This window comes from Talpa occidentalis, unplaced genomic scaffold, assembly GCF_014898055.3.
Source record: "Talpa occidentalis isolate TD23 unplaced genomic scaffold, MPIMG_talOcc4v2.1, whole genome shotgun sequence".
Taxonomy (NCBI): Eukaryota; Metazoa; Chordata; class Mammalia; order Eulipotyphla; family Talpidae; genus Talpa; species Talpa occidentalis.
Genome location: NW_026555331.1, coordinates 29,904,246 through 29,921,125, shown reverse-complemented (window position 1 = coordinate 29,921,125; position 16,880 = coordinate 29,904,246). Strand labels below are relative to the sequence as shown.

Genomic DNA, 16,880 nt, shown 5'->3' with positions numbered 1-16,880 from the left:
CCTGCAAATGAAGAAGGTCAGGTCTCTGTAGCTCCTTGCAAGTCCCCCCAAGGCTACTCCTATCCAGAGCCTTCTCGTTGCTGTGCCTTCCATCAGGAGTGTGCTCCATACCCACAGGCTCAGTTCTCACCCCCTCAGCCCTGCTCACATGCCCCCCTCCCAGACAACCTACACAAATAGCATCTCTGTCATTAGCCCCTTATCCTGCTTTGTTTTACTTCATCTCATTTATCACCACTTGACATATTTAGTGGTTGGTAGACATGTATTCTTTCCCACTTCCTCAGGAGACTGTAAAGTCCACGAGGACAGGGGTTTTGTCTCTGTTGTCATTTGTGTACGGCTGGCTCCTTGAGCATAAATGCTTTTTTGATGAATCAAAAATCTGCTGGATTCATGCCACCACACTGAATGCTGAGGGTGACCGATTTCACATGCACTGTTTCATATGATCCTCAAATATTCCTGTGAGTTTGGCAAGGTAAATATTATCATCATCATCATTTTATGGATGTGGAGACTGAGGTCCAGAGGGTGGTTCCCAAGGTCTAGTAACTCCACAAAGTGATGGCGCAAACATGCAAGCAATATAAGTCCAGTCAGGAAGATGTCTACATAGGAAAGGTTATTAAAAGAACAACATTTCAAATCACAGCTCACAACAAATGGAAAGGAGGTGAAGCAATTGAGAATAATAAGAGCAATATGGAATGTTGTTGTGAGATAAAATGAGATTAAGTTTTGTTACAAAGTTTTGTTACATACATGGCACTTAAAGTAGCACATGGAAATAAAATCATTTTCTAGACATCTAACACATAGAATAATAATAGTATGCAAAATTGTATGTCTCTGCATATATTGGGTGACAGTAAGTGCTGTGGGGTGGGCAGGCAGACTGAGGTTCTTCCAATGAAAGGAGTTAGAGAAAGTTTGCTGATGGGCACAAGGAGGATGATGGCTGTGGTGCTGGTAACACTCCCTTTTTGTTTTAAGGATTTATTTATTTATGCATACAAGAGCTGCGGTGTAGGCCAGAGGTGGAGGGCTGTGGGTGTAGGCCAGAGGTGGAGGGCTGTGGGCGAGAAACAGGGTGGGGAGCAGAATAGGCAGATCTACTGAAATACACTGCTGAGTGGAGCAGGGGCAAGACAGCAGAGGTCTGCTGAGCCTTGTGGGTCAGCTCCCTGGTCAGGGATCGAACTCGTGCTTCAGTGGCTGCTGATTGCTTCATAGTGCTGAGACTTAACCCCCTTGCGCCACCAGGGAGGCCTAACACTCTTTTCTGTCCATTGAGTCGTTCATGCATGGAGGCAAAGTAACTGACAGGCAAAAGTACCTGTCTTCCCTGATTTTCTTGATAGGTCAAATGAAGCCACCTAGGAAGTGTCTGTAAACAAAAGCCCCTGTTTTTTGATGTGCCTCTTAAAGCCCATGCTGAGAAGTTTATAACTCAAAAGTCATTGGTTTCCAAAACAGGTAGTTTAACTTTAGACAAGACTGATGGCGTTTTTGCCAGTTCCTTTTAGTGAAAACCAATGGAAAGCTCAGTGTCTGCCTGTCACATACCTGGGGTTTCTGGACACAGATAGCACTCCATGAAATGAAAGTTACAGATCCTCAGACAACCAGTAACACACTAATGAGAGATGTGTAAGACCTAAGATCCTCCTGGGTGTAAAGAAAGTCTTTAAAATATTAATAATGGGATTTTAAAAATTATAAAAATGTATGCTCAGTTCAGATAACTTGAAAAGCACAAGGCAAAACCATGCACTCCCTTATCTCCCCACACCCCACATCCTGAGACCACTCTCACTAGCCTGTGCTTTCCAGGCATGGAAGGGAGGGCTGTATGGGTAGCATCATCCAGGAGAAGGAATTCTTGTGTGCCCCACCCCCCACCACGACAGATGGCCAGCTTCCTCTGCAGGAGATCCTGTAAGTCTGACTTCTCCCCAGGGCTGTGAGTGTCTCCCCAGGGCTGTGAGTGTGGCAAAACCCATCCGATGCGGGAGCATGTTCTCCTGCTGCCTTTGCCTTTGGAGGCCACCTGAGGGCAGGAATCTGTCCCCCTGGAGCTGTTGCCTGGGCAGTTTGGTGCACAAGGGTCAGCTTTGCCAGCTGCTTCTTGGTCCTGGATGGGGCCCCTGAGTTTCCCCTCAAACAAATCTCAACATGCGTCCATTTTAAGAGTTCAGTATCTGAAACCAGCCTGCCTGGCTGTTACCTTTCAAATCCTCTGCCTGCCACTAACTGGCAGAGGGACCCTGGGCCAGTTACTTAGTGACGATAAGGCTTAGTTTCCTCACCTAAGAAACAGGGCTCTTGAAAGGACCTTTTTCACAGGAACGGCGTGAGGATTATGCGCTGCTCTGCGCTCTCGTACACTGGGGCTCAGTAAGTGCCCGTGAAGGCCAGCCCTGGCCGCTGCTGCCCCAGCAAACCCAAGGTGAAGCTGGAATTGTGCAAGTTTATGCCCCTTCCCTCATTCTGACTGTTCTCACCTGATTTTGAGTGGAGATATTTGTGTTCATGCTCTGGGAAGCAAGGAGTCAAAACCCTAAAAAGGGAAGATTTAAGAATTTGATTCACTTTCAAATAATGAGAACTGAAGACATGATTTCCATCTATGCTCTGCCCCTTTGCTTTGCACCTTGAAATTGCTTTTCTGCTTGATCTTTTCTATTGCTGTTGGCTAATTGAATTGCCCATCTATCCTCAATTCATTCACTCAACTTAAAAAATAAGTAGGTCACTAATCATAGTTTTAGATCAGAACTTTGTATGCCACAGAGCAACCTTCAGATGTGTTCTTTAATTTTCTGTTTTTTTTTTTTTTTTTTTAAAGATTTATTTATTTATTTAGATAAGCACTGGGTAGTCAGAAGCACGGGAGAGTACCCAGTGCTTGTATAAATAAATAAATAAATAAATCTTTAAAAAAAAAATGAACAGAAAATTAAAGAACACACCTGAAGGTTGCTCTATGGCATACAAAGTTCTGATCTAAAACTATGATTAGTGACCTACTTGTTTTTTAAGTTCAAATGGATGCCTCCAACACAAAGCCTGTCCATTTTCTTCATTTCCCACAGCACATGACCCTTGGGATGTGTTAGTTTACACCCTGGGCTCCTTCGGGCTTAGGTGCGGCTGTGGGGTTACTCGGTGCTCCATCACAGTCACTGCTGAGCTGACATGAACTCAGTATGTAAAACAATGGGGTTGGGGGGACTTAGTCCTCAGTCTCCTTTTGTGCTTTCAATCCTCAGTCCACTGTTGGGCTTCTTTGGGGCTTATTAGTGGGGTGGGGGCCATATTCTGTGTCGTTGGAGGGAGAGGCAGATGGAAATCTAGGACTCTGTGGAATAAGCTCTTTCCAGAGCATCCAAAGCTCCCGGCTTGACTCTAAGTGCTTGCGGCCTCTTTTTCTAGCCCTGAAACACTACCTGTAGTTTAACCCACACCTCACCTGTCTCAGCTGCTAATTAGCTCCAGCAGCAGCAGCTGGGCGCAATAGAGGCCGGTAGATTGGGTTTGGGAGGGAGAAGGCATGAAAGGCATTTAGGGTAGGTCTCTCCAGAATCTATTTCTAAACCATTATGACTTTATAAAGTCAATCATGGTCATTTCGAAAATGAAATAAACGGTACGAAATTATACAAAGTTAAAGAATCATATTTATGTCCATTCTTCCAGAGTTAGCCACTTAGTAGATTGGTGGGTCTTTCAATGTTTTTGTTTACACAAATATTTAAAAAAAATACAAAGAGAACACACTCAATATGCTGTTTTGCAGCTTTCCCCCCTTAGTATGATAAGGACTTCCCGTATTTCCCACATTTCTTTTAATGACTGTGGTTTTCAGATGTGAAAACATTAAAATGTATTTATTATTACTTATTTATTTTTTTGTGTAGAAGAACTGGGGTGTCGGCCAGCGGTGCTGGGAAGTGAAGGGGGTTGAGAGGATTCACCAGAGACAGAGTGGGGAGCAGAACAGGCAGATTGATTGAAATACGCTGCTGAATGGAGTGGCAGGAGAGACAAAAGTCTGTTGCACCATGTGGGTTAGCTCCCTGGCCGGGGATCATTCTCAGGCCTTTGCGATGATAGTGCTGAGACTTAACCCCGAGGCCACCAGGGGTTCTAACTTTTCTATAAATTATTTTTCACTCTGTTTTTGTTCCATTTTCCCATTGAATATTAGTCCTTTTTTAATTTGCAGAAGTTGTTTCTAGCTTAAGGAAGTTAGTGAGAGTCCTGCCATTTATGTTGCAAATAACGTTTCCCCAGGTATTATTTATCTTCAGCTTTTATGGTGGTTTTCATGAACCTGGTGTTTTTAAGTCTGTTATTTTTATCAACCTTTTAATCTTTTTCTTCAGGTTTCATCTCTTATTTGGAAAGCTCTTCACTTGAAAACAATTGCTATACAAAGAGTTGACTCTGATTTTTCTTCTACGGATATGGTTTCATCTTTCACATACAAACCTGATCTATCTGAAATTTAGTTTGAAGTAAGAAGGAGAGAAGGGTCCAGCTTAACTTGTTACATTTTTCTTTATTTAATCCAACCAAGTTCATTCATCATCATACTTAGAGTCCATCTTTTTTCCAACCAATCTAAAGGATAGTATCATCATTAGTCACCTTCCTTTAGTGGATGAATTTTTGGTTGAATGATTTAAGATTTGTCCAAGGGAGAGCCTTACACACAACACACCCCGAGAGTTTGACTCGTGAGTAAGTGCGCCGGGACAATCTCTAAGAGAGTGAAGTCTCTTGCCTCTGCCTGGCTTCCCTTCCATGCTTATCTGCCTTTTTCTTATTGGTGTTACAGATATCTGAGAAATACGGACTGCCTGTGGAGAAGATAGCAAAGCTTTACAAGAAAAGCAAAAAAGGGTAAGAAAGAACTGGAATTTAAATTGACTTTGGAATCAAATAAGTCTACACATTATCATTTTTTTTTAATTTATTTATTTATGCATACAAGAGCTGGGGTACAGGCCAGAGATCTGGGAGGGATGGTGAGAGGATTCACTAGAGACAGAGCGGGGGACAGAACAGGCAGACTGACTGAAATACGCTGCTGAGGGGAGCAGCGGGCGAGCCAGGAGAGGTCTGCTGCGCCATGTGAGTTGCTCCCTGGCTGGCCAGGGATCAAACTCATGCTGCAGAGGCTGCGATTGCTTCATAGTGCAGTGCTAATGGCGCCACCGGGGAGGCCCCTACACAGTATCTTTAAAAAAAAAAAGATAGTGTCTGTGTTTTGTTTGCTCTTCCCCCCCCCCCAAAGATTTATTTATTTACACAAGAACCAGGGTACAGGACAGATGCACGGGAGGGTGAGAGGATTCAACAGAGACAGAGTGGGGAACAGAACAGGCAGACTGACTGAAATACACTGCTGAGGGGAGCAGTGGGCGAGACAGGAGAGGTCTGCTCACCATGTGGGACCCTCGCCAGCAGGCTGGGATAGAACCGGCACTGCAGAGGCTGCGGACAGCTTCACAGGGCGCTGCTCAACTGCCTGCGCCACCAGGGGAGGCCGTGTTTTTTGTTTGCTCTTTTGTTCACTTTTCATAAAAATTGTGTGCTGTCCTTCCAAAGGAAGGACGAGACTGAGCAAGGAGAAGCTTAATCATGCCTGGACGTGATTCAGCTGAGATACCCTGTTCCAGTTACAGGGTAGTGGATGAAGTAGAGGGGACTGGGCATAGTGAGGACCCTGGGGAGAGTGACAAAGTCCCCCTTCTGCAAAGAGTAGACTTAGTGGGACTCGCGTGCTGCTCTTGGGATCACTGTTAAAGAACAGAAAGAATTTAGGGCAAAGGGGATTCTTCAGAGGTGAGTCTTCACAAGGTGATCTAAAGGTCATTGGCCCTGCTGTTCTCAGTTTAAGAACAGTAGATCTCATTTATTGGATATCAGTTGGCGCTGGGCCCCAGTACGTAATTGATATGTGTGTCTCTATTCCTCACCACTTTATGAGGTAGATTCTTATGCTTAATTCCCTGCTGACAAAACTGAGATAGATGAAGGTTAAGCATCTTGTCCAAGATCTCATGTTTAGTCGACAGAGCACATATTTGAATCCAAGTCTGTGGCCCCAAAGTTCAAGGGCTTAATCTCACATTCTGCTGTCTGCCTCCTCTAGTCCCTCATGGGGCTACCTATGATGAGGTTCTAAGAGTAGAGGCTCTAGGAGAGAATCTTCATTGAATCAGCTTCTGAAGCTATTTTCTTCAAAACACAACAACAACAACAACAACAACAAAAGGCTCTTGAAGCTCTACTTTGGACCCCTTTCATATAAGGACTTTGAACATCTGGGTTGCTGAGTGACAGGTCTCTTGGTTGATTGGGAATCAAGTGGGACATTTTTGCCACTTGAGACCTTGTTGGAAAGCTCACTAAAATGCCTGTTACACTTTCCCAAGGTCAATGCAATAGGCTGACTGTGTTCCTTTGATGGTGAGATATGAGTGGTGTCTCAAGGTTTTATTGCTAAGCAGAAATCCTCAGTGCAGATGTACATGCCAATGGTGATAACATTTTACTTTCATTGAGCACTATGTCAGGCCTGTCTATGTTTAGTTCTCACAGCAACTCCCTAAGCAGGGTTGTTATTTTGTTTTTGCAGAAATCTCAGGAGCTGAGGCTCTGAACACCTAAACCACTTGCCTGATGGCTCATAGCTGTAAAATTATAGAGTCGGGTCTTCATCCTCAAACTAAGATTTGTCAGTTAAGGAATGGGTCTAGCTCCAGTACATCTAAATCATTGACAGACCCTGGAATTTGGTTTTCTCTAAATTATATCTCCTGGGGATAGTGAAGCAAGGAATAGGTCACAGATGGTAAAGTGTGAGCTTCAGAGTGAGGCAAAACTAGTTTCAGCTGTGAACTTCTTGCATGAACTTGGGGAAATGACCCGACTTTGCTAGGCTCAGTTGTCTCATTTACAAATTGGCGATGATCACACCTATCTTCCAGGTTGCCATGAGGATTAAATATGAGGTCTTGGAAACATTGGTCATATTATATGTTTAACCAAGGGCAGCTGCCGTTCTTGTTTATCTTCCTCCTAAATAGAGTACTTTTTAAAAATGTATTTTCAAGAGGCAGCGTGGCTTAATGAAAATAGTTAGGACTTGACAGTTTAGATCCCATCTCTGTCAATGTCTGTGACTTCTGACTCTGCTAAATTGTCTGGGTGTCAGTTTACCAACCTGTAAAGCAGGAGGATTGGGTTGAATGATGTCTGTAGTCATGAGGTTGGTTCTAACTGGTTTTAGACAGACTATGAAGAGCTTATTTCCCTGCCTGTCTGCTCCTTCCTCCACCCCCTCCCAACCTCACTTGCAAAAGAATGGGCTGAGTGCACCCCAGCCCAGAGCCTGCCTTCGCAGAGTGTGTTGTTCACAGCTTCCCCCCCTCTTTCATTCTCCCTGCAGCATCTTGGTGAACATGGATGACAACATCATTGAGCACTACTCGAATGAGGACACCTTCATCCTCAACATGGAGAGCATGGTGGAAGGCTTCAAGATCACGCTCATGGAGATCTGAGCCCTGGTCTCGGCTCCCCCTTGGCAGGAGCCCTCAGTACATTCCTCCCCGGGCGAGAGAGGCCCCGGCCCCAGAACCTGAAGACCCGCCTCACCCATCTCACACTGCTGTTACATGACTGCGCTGACGGGGCAAGGCCCAGAGCTCCAATCCGTGTCAGTATGCTTGGCCCCCACCAGCTCCTGCGAGGAGCCCCTCGAGTAGGTGGCTTGGGCCTGTCAGACCCTTATTTATTGTCCACCTGTTTCTGGATCCTGGGTTGGTGACCCCGCCAGGACTCTGCAGGTCACTGCTGGCTCCAGATGAGACCATCCAGAGCCCTCCACTTCAAGGGAAACACAGCCAATTCGTTCATCCTGAAGAGCCTGAAACTGTCTCGTCCCTTCGCCCAACTTTTGAGTGATTGGAGAAATGAGGGGCTTCTTGTTGTGGTAGTGAGAGGGTGGGTAAGAGTTCGATGCCCCCTCACTGGTCAAAAACCTTTAGGTCACTCTGGGGAAGGTCATCTTGCTAAATACCTCCAGGGGTTCCCAGTGAGTGACTACCAGGCCTTGTACAGGAAGACAGTCAGCTACCTTGTAATTAGCAAGTCACATAGCAAGTATGCCTGGTTCTCGTGTACATAGTGTCTATAATATTGCAATAATATATTTTACCTGTGGTATGTGGGCATGTTTACTGCCACTGGCTGAAGGGAGGCACATACCTGGAGACTCCGCTTTCTGTAAGAGCTTCCCACCCCTGCTGCGGCCTGGGTGCTCATGACTGCAGAGGGGGCCAAGACAGACACTACAGTGGGCAAGCCTGGAGACTTGTTCCTCATCCCCCGAGGAAGTCCCCGTTCCCTTTCCCTGGGGACACTCCACCCTCAAGGCTACCGCTGTGTGCCATGGTGGCTGGCTTAGCTTCCCTCTCTCTTTGAGCTGTCTCGAGGCAGAGGTCAGATTGTCTGAGGCTCTAGCTCCTCCCACTTTGGTGTTGGCACTGTCTGAGCTTTCTGGAGAGATTGCAGGGCCTGCCCCGGGGTCCCTGCCACTGGGTCCTCTGTAGAACTTGGCTACCAGGAGGCCCCTGGTGACTGCACAGAGCCGCCCAGTTTACAAGCAATCCTTCATCTCGAGTGGCCCCCTTTGAAGGTGCAACTGCAGTTCCAAGAGTGGTGCCCACAGCTCAGCTCTGAATCCGCAGCCCACGGCTGCCACCTGGGCCTCAACAGAGAAGGAGGGATGAGCTGCCTCTGCTGGATTTGAAAGGAATAAGAATATCCCATTAGACCTGGATCTTCTGAAACCAGCTCCATGGCAGAACTGGGAGGGAGGAGGCCCAGTCCACCTGCTTCACACCCTGGGAGACAAGGGGAGAAGACGCTTCCCTAAACAAAAATCGTAAACTGCAGGGGCCACTGGCCCCTCTGAGAGGCAGGTCGGTGGTCTGGGCTTCACCCTGGAGGGTTGGAGCACTAGCTTTTTGTTAGCCAGACACATCCCCCACCGCGGTCCGGGAGCTAGGATAGATTTGGAGTAAAGGCCCAGATTTGTTTGTAAAGCACTTTGATGTCTAACCTGGGAGCTCTGGCTCTGTCTCCATGGGCTCCCGACTCTCCTGCCCATCTGCCCCAAGATGAGGCGCTGCTTCCAGCCCAGCTGCGGCCCCTTGAGGCTGCAGAGGAACTGAATGGAGCTGTGCCTAGGAAGATGTGTGGGTGGTGGTCAAGGGCACCTTTACAACTCCCTGTGGTGCCAGAGGTTGGCATCCTGGACTCAGCTCTGCTCCAGCCTGTGCTCTTCTCCTCCTGGACAGCCTGGGGACCCTCCTGAGTACTAACTGGGCTCTGTTCTGAGATGGACAAATTCAGTGTTGGAAATATGTGATGTACTATGCACTTCCCACACTCCTTGCCATAGGTGATTTCAAACCTCATGGCAAAAACTAGTAAGCTGGAGCAGGACTCCAGAGAGGGGAAAATTTGAGAAAGATTTTGTTGGTCTGACACAGGTCAGCTCCCCTTCTTTCCAGCCTCTTGGGAAAAGTGTTTGCTGATCTGCCCTAGGCAGAGGCTGTATGAGAGATGCTTTGCATTTCTCCCGGGTCCCTGAGCTATCAGTAGAGTGGCCACTGCCAGAACAAAGAATATGAGGCCAGTGCCACCAAAGGGTGGTGCAGAGTGTCCCGTCCCATCTGACCACCCCCCAACTTGGCCGTGCCCCTCTGCGTCCTTGAGTCCCACGGCTTAGCTTGGCGTGTCCTTCATCATGTATGTTAGCAGAGCTTTGATGCAAAATTTCCCGAGCAAAACCCTTCAGAAAGATATGAAAATTTGCCTCCTTTTCTTTATTTTTTGCTTTTTGGCCCTTAAATTAAATACACTCTGATAAAGAAACTTAAAAAAAAAATCCATGTGCAACGAGGAACGTGGAAACCAGCGGTTTTCTTACACATACCCAAATTGCTTAGGCTATGGGCATTTGGAAATTAGGACCAACAGAAAAACTTGCAGCCAGGTGTCATCTTGGAACTGGACCCTAGAAGGCTAAAGCATGCCCCACCCAGAAACTTAGGAAGCATGAAATTAATCAAACATTTATTTCCCTTCTTATTTAAAATCAAGACAATGCCACAGACACAGAGGGTTTATGCCAAAGTCTATGAACAGTCCTTCCTTAGAGATAAGCGAGGGAGGTTGGTAGATGGACAACTTGCTCTCAAGTTAAAGGAAAAAAAAAAGGCAAATGTAAGTTAATAGTTTTGTAAATGGGAGAGGGGGAGTCTATAAACTATAAATACAGTTATTTTATTTTTTGTACATTTTTAAAAAGAAAAAAATAAATATTCATAACATGAGCATAAACGAAGTGTCTGGTATATCCTGGAGATGGGGGTGGGAAAACATGGTGTGCTGTGTTTTTTTTTTAAAGGTTTATTTATTTATGCATACAAGAGCTGGGGTACAGGCTAGACATGCGTGGGGAAGGGGAGGGGTGAGAGGATCCACCAGAGACAGCGCGGGGAGCAGAACAGGCAGACTGACCAAAGTACACTGCGGAGGGGAGCAGCGGGCGAGTCAGGAGAGGTCTGCTGCACCATGTGGGTTGCTCCCTGGCTGGCCAGGGATCAAACTCGTGCTGCAGAGGTGTGGAATGCTTCATAGTCCGGTGCTTAACCCCTTGCGCCACCAGGGAGGCCCTGTGCTGTGTTTTTTGTATGACTGAATGGAAGCCTCTGTGGGAACAGGGAAGATTCCAGGCGCCCCTGGGTACCTTCGGGTCCTGGGCTTCAACACAGAGGGAATTTCCTCTTCTGGTTGGCTGTGGCCCCACCACAGTTAAATAAGAGGGCTGGAGAAACCAAGAGGGATGACAGGGCTCGGGGAGGCTAGTCCTGACCAGGTCACCAGAACAGGTAGTGAGTTCTCACCTTTGTCTTCCTCACTCCCAGCTCACCATTTGCTAAAATTACTGTGAGACCTTTCCGGTTCTGCTTGGTTTTCTGCACCAACCTCTACACAAAAGCTAAAACCCCGTGGCTGAAATTCCAGTTCCATCCCTTGCCCCGGAACCCACAGTCTTGCTGGGTTATCAGCTCAAATGCAAACACCTTGATTTACTCTCCATATATTTTTGTTGCTTCCTCAATGACCACCCACCTACCTGAACCACACTTCTTCAATCACCATCCATGATTATCTCCCAAGAGTCTCGTTCCAAGCAAGGAGCATTTTGATGTTTCCCCACATCTCACCTTCTCTGTCCATCCACATCCACAAACTTGGCTAGAATTTTGCTTTGAGAAAGCTTTCTCTAACTTGAACCCCAGGTCGCATCCCCAGCAGCCTCTATGCCTGGACAGGCGGGCAGGGAAGAGGAGGCTGGGAGAGGTGCTGTTTGAGGAGCTTTCTGAAGAGATTATGGGATTAGAAATGGGCTAAAGGAGCTTTCTGTGATTCCTGTTCCACAGGCTCAGCAGGAGTCCCCTGGACCTGCAGCTGGTCTCAGCATCTCCCCCGAGGCAGCCCCTCCCTTGGCCCGGGGTTGGCAACTGAGGTCCTGCTGTTGGGTGAATTTTGCTCACCATGTGTGCCATGAGCTCCCCACCTCCCTGTACAGAGACTCTGGCTGGGAAGGCAAGGATGACCAACTCTCAGGACCATGGGGTCCATTACCAGCTCCTGCCTTCCAGTCTTTAGACTAAGTCACTTTAATCACCGTGGGCGAGGTGGTTATGTTAGCATGCTACCTCGGGGTAGGTAACTTGGGACTCCCAAACTTTCACACTCTAAAAAGGTCTGGTGATCTGAGTCAGTTTCCCTTCAGTGGAAAATTAATATCCTCACCCCACCTCACCCCTTCTGCTTCTCAGTCTGAAGCTTTGCTGGAAAAGATGACGATGCGGAGCCGCACCCTCCAAGCCGATTCTTATCAAGGTGTTTGGGTTTCAGAGGACCCGCTTCAGGCCAGCGCTGCTTGGTTCGCCTCCAGCAGGTGTGAGAGGGCAGGACCCTGACTATGGTGAGGCACCCAACCACTTCTTGCCACGAATGACATGGTGCTACTCACGCCCAGCACTCTCGGGCATCGGGGCCATCACGGGTCCATAGAGAAAAACTGCGCAAAGTAGAGGGAGAATTCCCTGGGGGCCAGCTGCACTCCCACGTGGTCTCGTCAGCCCGCGAGTGACCTGCTGGAAATGACACTCAAGCTAATGCCCCCTTTGTCCTACACTAACTAACTGCCTTCTGTGCCGGAGCAGGGCCTTATGATAGCAACAGAAGCAAACACCTTGATAAGAATTGGCTCGGAGGGCGCAGGCCTTGTAACATGTCATCTTTTCCACCAAACTTTCAGACTGAGAAGCGGGTAGGGGTGCGGAGGAGGAGGAGATTAATTTGCCCCCTGAAGCAAAAACTGACTCAATTTCTCCTTCCATGGCAGCTAATGTTTGGAGTAGAGTTTGCAGCTCCAGTTGTGGAGGGAAGAGGAAACGAGAAGAAAGGGAAGCTCACAGGGGAGGGAAGTAGGAAGCTTCTACATGGATCAAGGCCGCTTTTGGTCAGGGCTTTGGGCTCAGTGGCCTCTCCCATGCACCCATTCACGGCCCTGGGCTCCTGGTCTTATCTCCAGGAAGAAGTCAGTGTCCTCACCTGGGTACAAGTGCAACTGGAGCAGCAGTTCAAGACCAGAAACTTCAGGCCCACCCCAGACAGTCATATGCAATGCCCCATAGCAAATAAATGCCAAGCTAGAGCAACGTAAACAGGCCACTCCAGATGTTGTGACTTTAAGTCTGCAGAGGATTAAATTCACTGTGGGAAGTGCCCCCTGGGGCATACTGACAGGAAGGGAAAAGCACCCTCAGCACCCCTTCCCCACCTTAAACAAGGGTATAAACAGCCGACCACTCTGTGTCTTCCTTCAAGTCATAAGCCACTTTATTCCAGTCCCTTGAACATCACAGGCTGGCTTGATTTCACACAGAACAGAGTCCAATTCCAGAGGCCCCGCCACACAGCAGTGACAATGAACAGCCCAGCACAAGAGTGACGTAAATCTTTAAGCGTTCAGCCCTCTGGGTGCTGCAGAGTCCCCTGACCAAACTTGAGAGCTTTGGAGTAGACATACAAAAGCCGTCCTGGGAAGGAGGGGCAGGAAGAAAACAACCCTCAAGAAAATACAGACAGGATCAAGGGCAGGCCAGGAGGAGGCCAGTTTCCATATATTCCAGGAGTGTCGGAGTTCACTTGTCATGCGTCTGGCTGTTTTCTTTAAAAGACTGAGACCCTCCTCCCTGTTACTCCAGCTCTAAGCTCTGGGGAATGGAGTGAGTCTGCTCAGGAAGATGTTACGAGCTGACCCAAATGGTGACTGACTCCACCATCTAAGGAGGACTAAGGAGCAATTGGTTCTTTGATCAAGAGCAGAAGCAGGGTGGGGGTTTGGGGCATGGGGAAGGGAAGGCATTCTGGGTCCCCATCACTCACTCTGCACTCCAAGTCATAGGTTAATTCCCTATTTAAAACCGTATTTTACCAGTTGGCCCATGGGGGAATTTGGGGAGCCTTGGTATGAAACCACTAGGAAGAATGGACACTCAGAGGAAGATTAAGGTTATTTTACCAAGTCAGGGTCTCAAAATTTCACCTTGCAAAGCTTGTTTGTTTTGGTGAACCATACAAATTTGAATTTTTCTACCAGTAAAAAGGACTCAAGGGATAGACAAAAAGGAATCTGGAGGTTAGAAGGCTTCAGCATCACTTCCCTTGAGGTTATGATGTTTATCTTTCTGCGATTTATGTTCTACAGCAAGTAGCCGGGCAGCAAGACACCCACTGGGTTCCTCGCTGCCTTCCTTAGAATTGGTTCTCCCCATCTGCACCCTTGAGCTTTGTGCTTTGCCATACCTAATGCTTGTGAAACTATGACTTACCTGTAGCCAGCAATTTTTACTCTTTCAATTCAAATTCATGCACATGAGGTCACCAGGTCAAACAGCAACTTGAATTGGTGCTGTCATTTCTGGAAATAGAAATCTATAATTCACAGAACATGCTGATGGGGAAATATTCCGGGATTTCACATAGTGGGGCTGGGAAGCCACAGACACACTTGCCCGTGGCTCCTCATGATGAATCAGATGATTGCCAACCTCTCATTCTTTGAAGGGCCACTGAAGAAAGACATCAAAAAGTCAATATGCCAGATATAGCTTCCTAACCATACACATGGATGAAACCCCTGAGAAGTTTCAAGAATTCATGCTTTTTGGGGCACAAGGGGTTTATGGAATATTGATCCACTCAGAAAAGCACCACACCGTTTCACACTGCTGATGAGTTGTAGGCTGGCTGAGTGGATATCAGCTCATGTTTCTCATAAATGTTAACCTTCTGGGGCTCCAGCTGCTGTACCCCATTTCAACCTGCCCTGCTTCTATTCTCCATGCACTGCCACTCTGGAAAAACATTCAAAATGAAGGTTGGGCCCTTGTCAAGTTTACTTTGTACTTTTCTGAAATATAGAAAATATACCTGTTGATCGGTGCATTTGTGCAAAGACAGATATGACTTTAAAACAAGACACAGACATTCATTAGAGTTGGCTTACTTCACAATAAGCTACTAAAAACAGTCTTCTGTAATAAGATTGTATTAGTGCTCACTAAACATGCATTTCATTTAAACAAGGCAAAACACTTAATTTGGTCTGCAATACCCCAATATTTTATATACAGCAGTCTTTTTTTTTTTTAAATCACAATAGGCAACAAGACGGATCAGGTTTTGGAATATAAGTTACAATTTGTGTTCAATTTCCAAAGAAACTTGTATTTGCTCAACTAGTGTAAACCTGTGAAAAAATAGCTGAGCCATCTTTTTCCTCTTTTCTATGAATTTACCTGGAAATGTTCACAGCTTAGAAACTACAACCTGCTGGGGAAGAGGGTGGGCGGGCCTCCCTGGGAAATTCCCCCAGGTCCCTTGAATAGCCTAGCCCCAGAGAGTCACGTGTCCTTAGGGAGTCCAGCATCTGGTGCCACCCCAGGGTGTGAGTGACACCGAACCCAGGCAGGGGCTTTTGTTGTTCAGACAAGCCCCTCGAAGCTTGCCATAGAATCACTGGACTGGATTGGCTTTCCTTCTCTTGCCTCCCCGAGTCTTCGGTTTTAGAACAGAGACATTAGAATCAACAGAAAAACAACATCAACAATTAAAAATCATCAAAACAATGGAAACCACAGAGTCTGTACGCGACAGCACTGTCCATGCTCTCCACAAGCGCTGGGCCACGGCATTCCCACGAAGCGTCCACGACAAAAGCAGCGAAGGCGTCACGGAGGAAGGTGCATCTGACCGCACGGGGGCAGCATCACTGTCAATATTGTTTGGCAACAAATATTTTTTTTTTGTTAAAAAGAAAAACTGAAAGGGAACACAAGCAGCTCTACGATTCGTGGGGTGCCGGGCTCAGAACTGGCCGGCGCTGCTGGGGTCGCACTGCAGGAGGCGCACTATGGACGGGTCGCTCTTGGCCCCTCGGATGAACTCCTCCAGGGACAGCTTTCCTGCAAGGCAAGAGGACAGGTGAGCGTGGCTGGTGGCAACTGCATCGACTCACACTCTTCTCTGCCTCTCTGGGGCGTGGGTCTTGGTCACCTTTGCAAGCCAGCGCCCAGGTACAGCACCCGGCTTCCTGAGGGCCTGCTCTGTGCTGGAAGACCCACTGCTGGGTGGAGTGGGTGAGGGGGTGCTGGGTGGCCCATGGATGACCCCTGCCCTGTGGTTCTTCCAGCTGCCCTTGTATCTGTGGAACGAATGTCCCCTGTGCATTTGAGATGAGGAACTGAACGCAGCTGGGCCATTCCCTGGGCCCTCTTGGGTCACTCAGGCTACTTAGGGGCCTGCACAGCTAGCTGAGGGGAGCACCCCTTCTTTTGAACAGTCTGTGAGAATGGCTACCCCTTCATCCAATGTGAGAAGAATCAAGAGAACAAAGGGGTATATGCATGAGGCAGGGGGGTTGAGACGCTCTGCCCCTTACCAATCAGTACACTTTCCTCCTAACCTGACAGGCTGCAGGAGAGAGACTTGGCTGCCACTTTGAACCCCACACCTTCCCCATGTCCCTGTCCTTCCCATCTAAGTTGCTGTATGTATTGAATTTCCTTTCAGTAGAACCCTCTGTCATTTTGTTGGGGAGGGGTGTGGGGGGTGGAGAAAAAGCTTCTCCCCCCTTCCTGGAGCTTCCAGAAGGGCTTGTCCTAGGGAGGAGCTTCTGGGCATCTCTCTCAGCCCCTTCTTCCTCTTGACAGAGGCCCTGGAGACTACAGGACATGTCTGCTCCCCTCCGCTGAGCATTGCCACACACCCTTCCTCTCTCACGGAGTGAAACTCCATCCTCTGGCTTCAGTCACTGCTCTTCTACTTCTCAGCTTACTCCTGACAGGAGGCTGTACCTACCAGTGCTCTCCCCCCCACCCCAGAGACACCCAGTACGTGCTACGCTTAGCCAAGCTGCTCCAGCAGAACCTGTTGTTGTTTAACCAAATCCACTTTATCTTCATGAAGGAGAAGGGCAGCAATTAATTTTTCTACTTGCTTTGAGGCTGTGGAGCAGGCCCCTTTGCTCTCAGGCACTGTGCCCCTGTGGCTAGAGCAGGCAACTTCCACAGGCTTCTCAGAGACGAAACGAGCCTCGGTTTGCACCCTTCCAGGTCTCTGAAATGTTGCCTCAGGGAACCAGACGCAGCTAGCAAAACCCTGCCTTCAACTCATACATCCGGGTCTCTCTGTTAACTCCCTGTGTGTTT

The 16,880-nt window shown here is 47.8% G+C and overlaps 2 protein-coding genes across 8 annotated transcripts in view; one reads left to right on the top strand and one right to left on the bottom strand.

Annotated features, from left to right (window-relative positions):
- The window catches only part of GRHL2 (grainyhead like transcription factor 2), a 130,426-nt gene extending 121,939 nt beyond the window's left edge, over window positions 1–8,487 (top strand). The window contains 2 exon segments of the mRNA XM_037503160.2: window positions 4,847–4,911; window positions 7,466–8,487. Coding sequence (XP_037359057.2) covers window positions 4,847–4,911; window positions 7,466–7,580 — 180 coding nt within the window. The 3' untranslated portion in view covers window positions 7,581–8,487.
- Window positions 8,488–10,403: 1,916 nt separating this feature from the next.
- NCALD (neurocalcin delta) overlaps window positions 10,404–16,880 on the bottom strand; it is a 348,584-nt gene continuing 342,107 nt past the window's right edge. For all 7 annotated transcript variants that reach the window (XM_054692055.1, XM_054692056.1, XM_054692059.1 and 4 more), the window contains one exon: window positions 10,404–15,635. In XM_054692055.1, coding sequence (XP_054548030.1) covers window positions 15,538–15,635 — 98 coding nt within the window. In that variant the 3' untranslated portion in view covers window positions 10,404–15,537. The remainder of the gene's footprint in view (window positions 15,636–16,880) is intronic.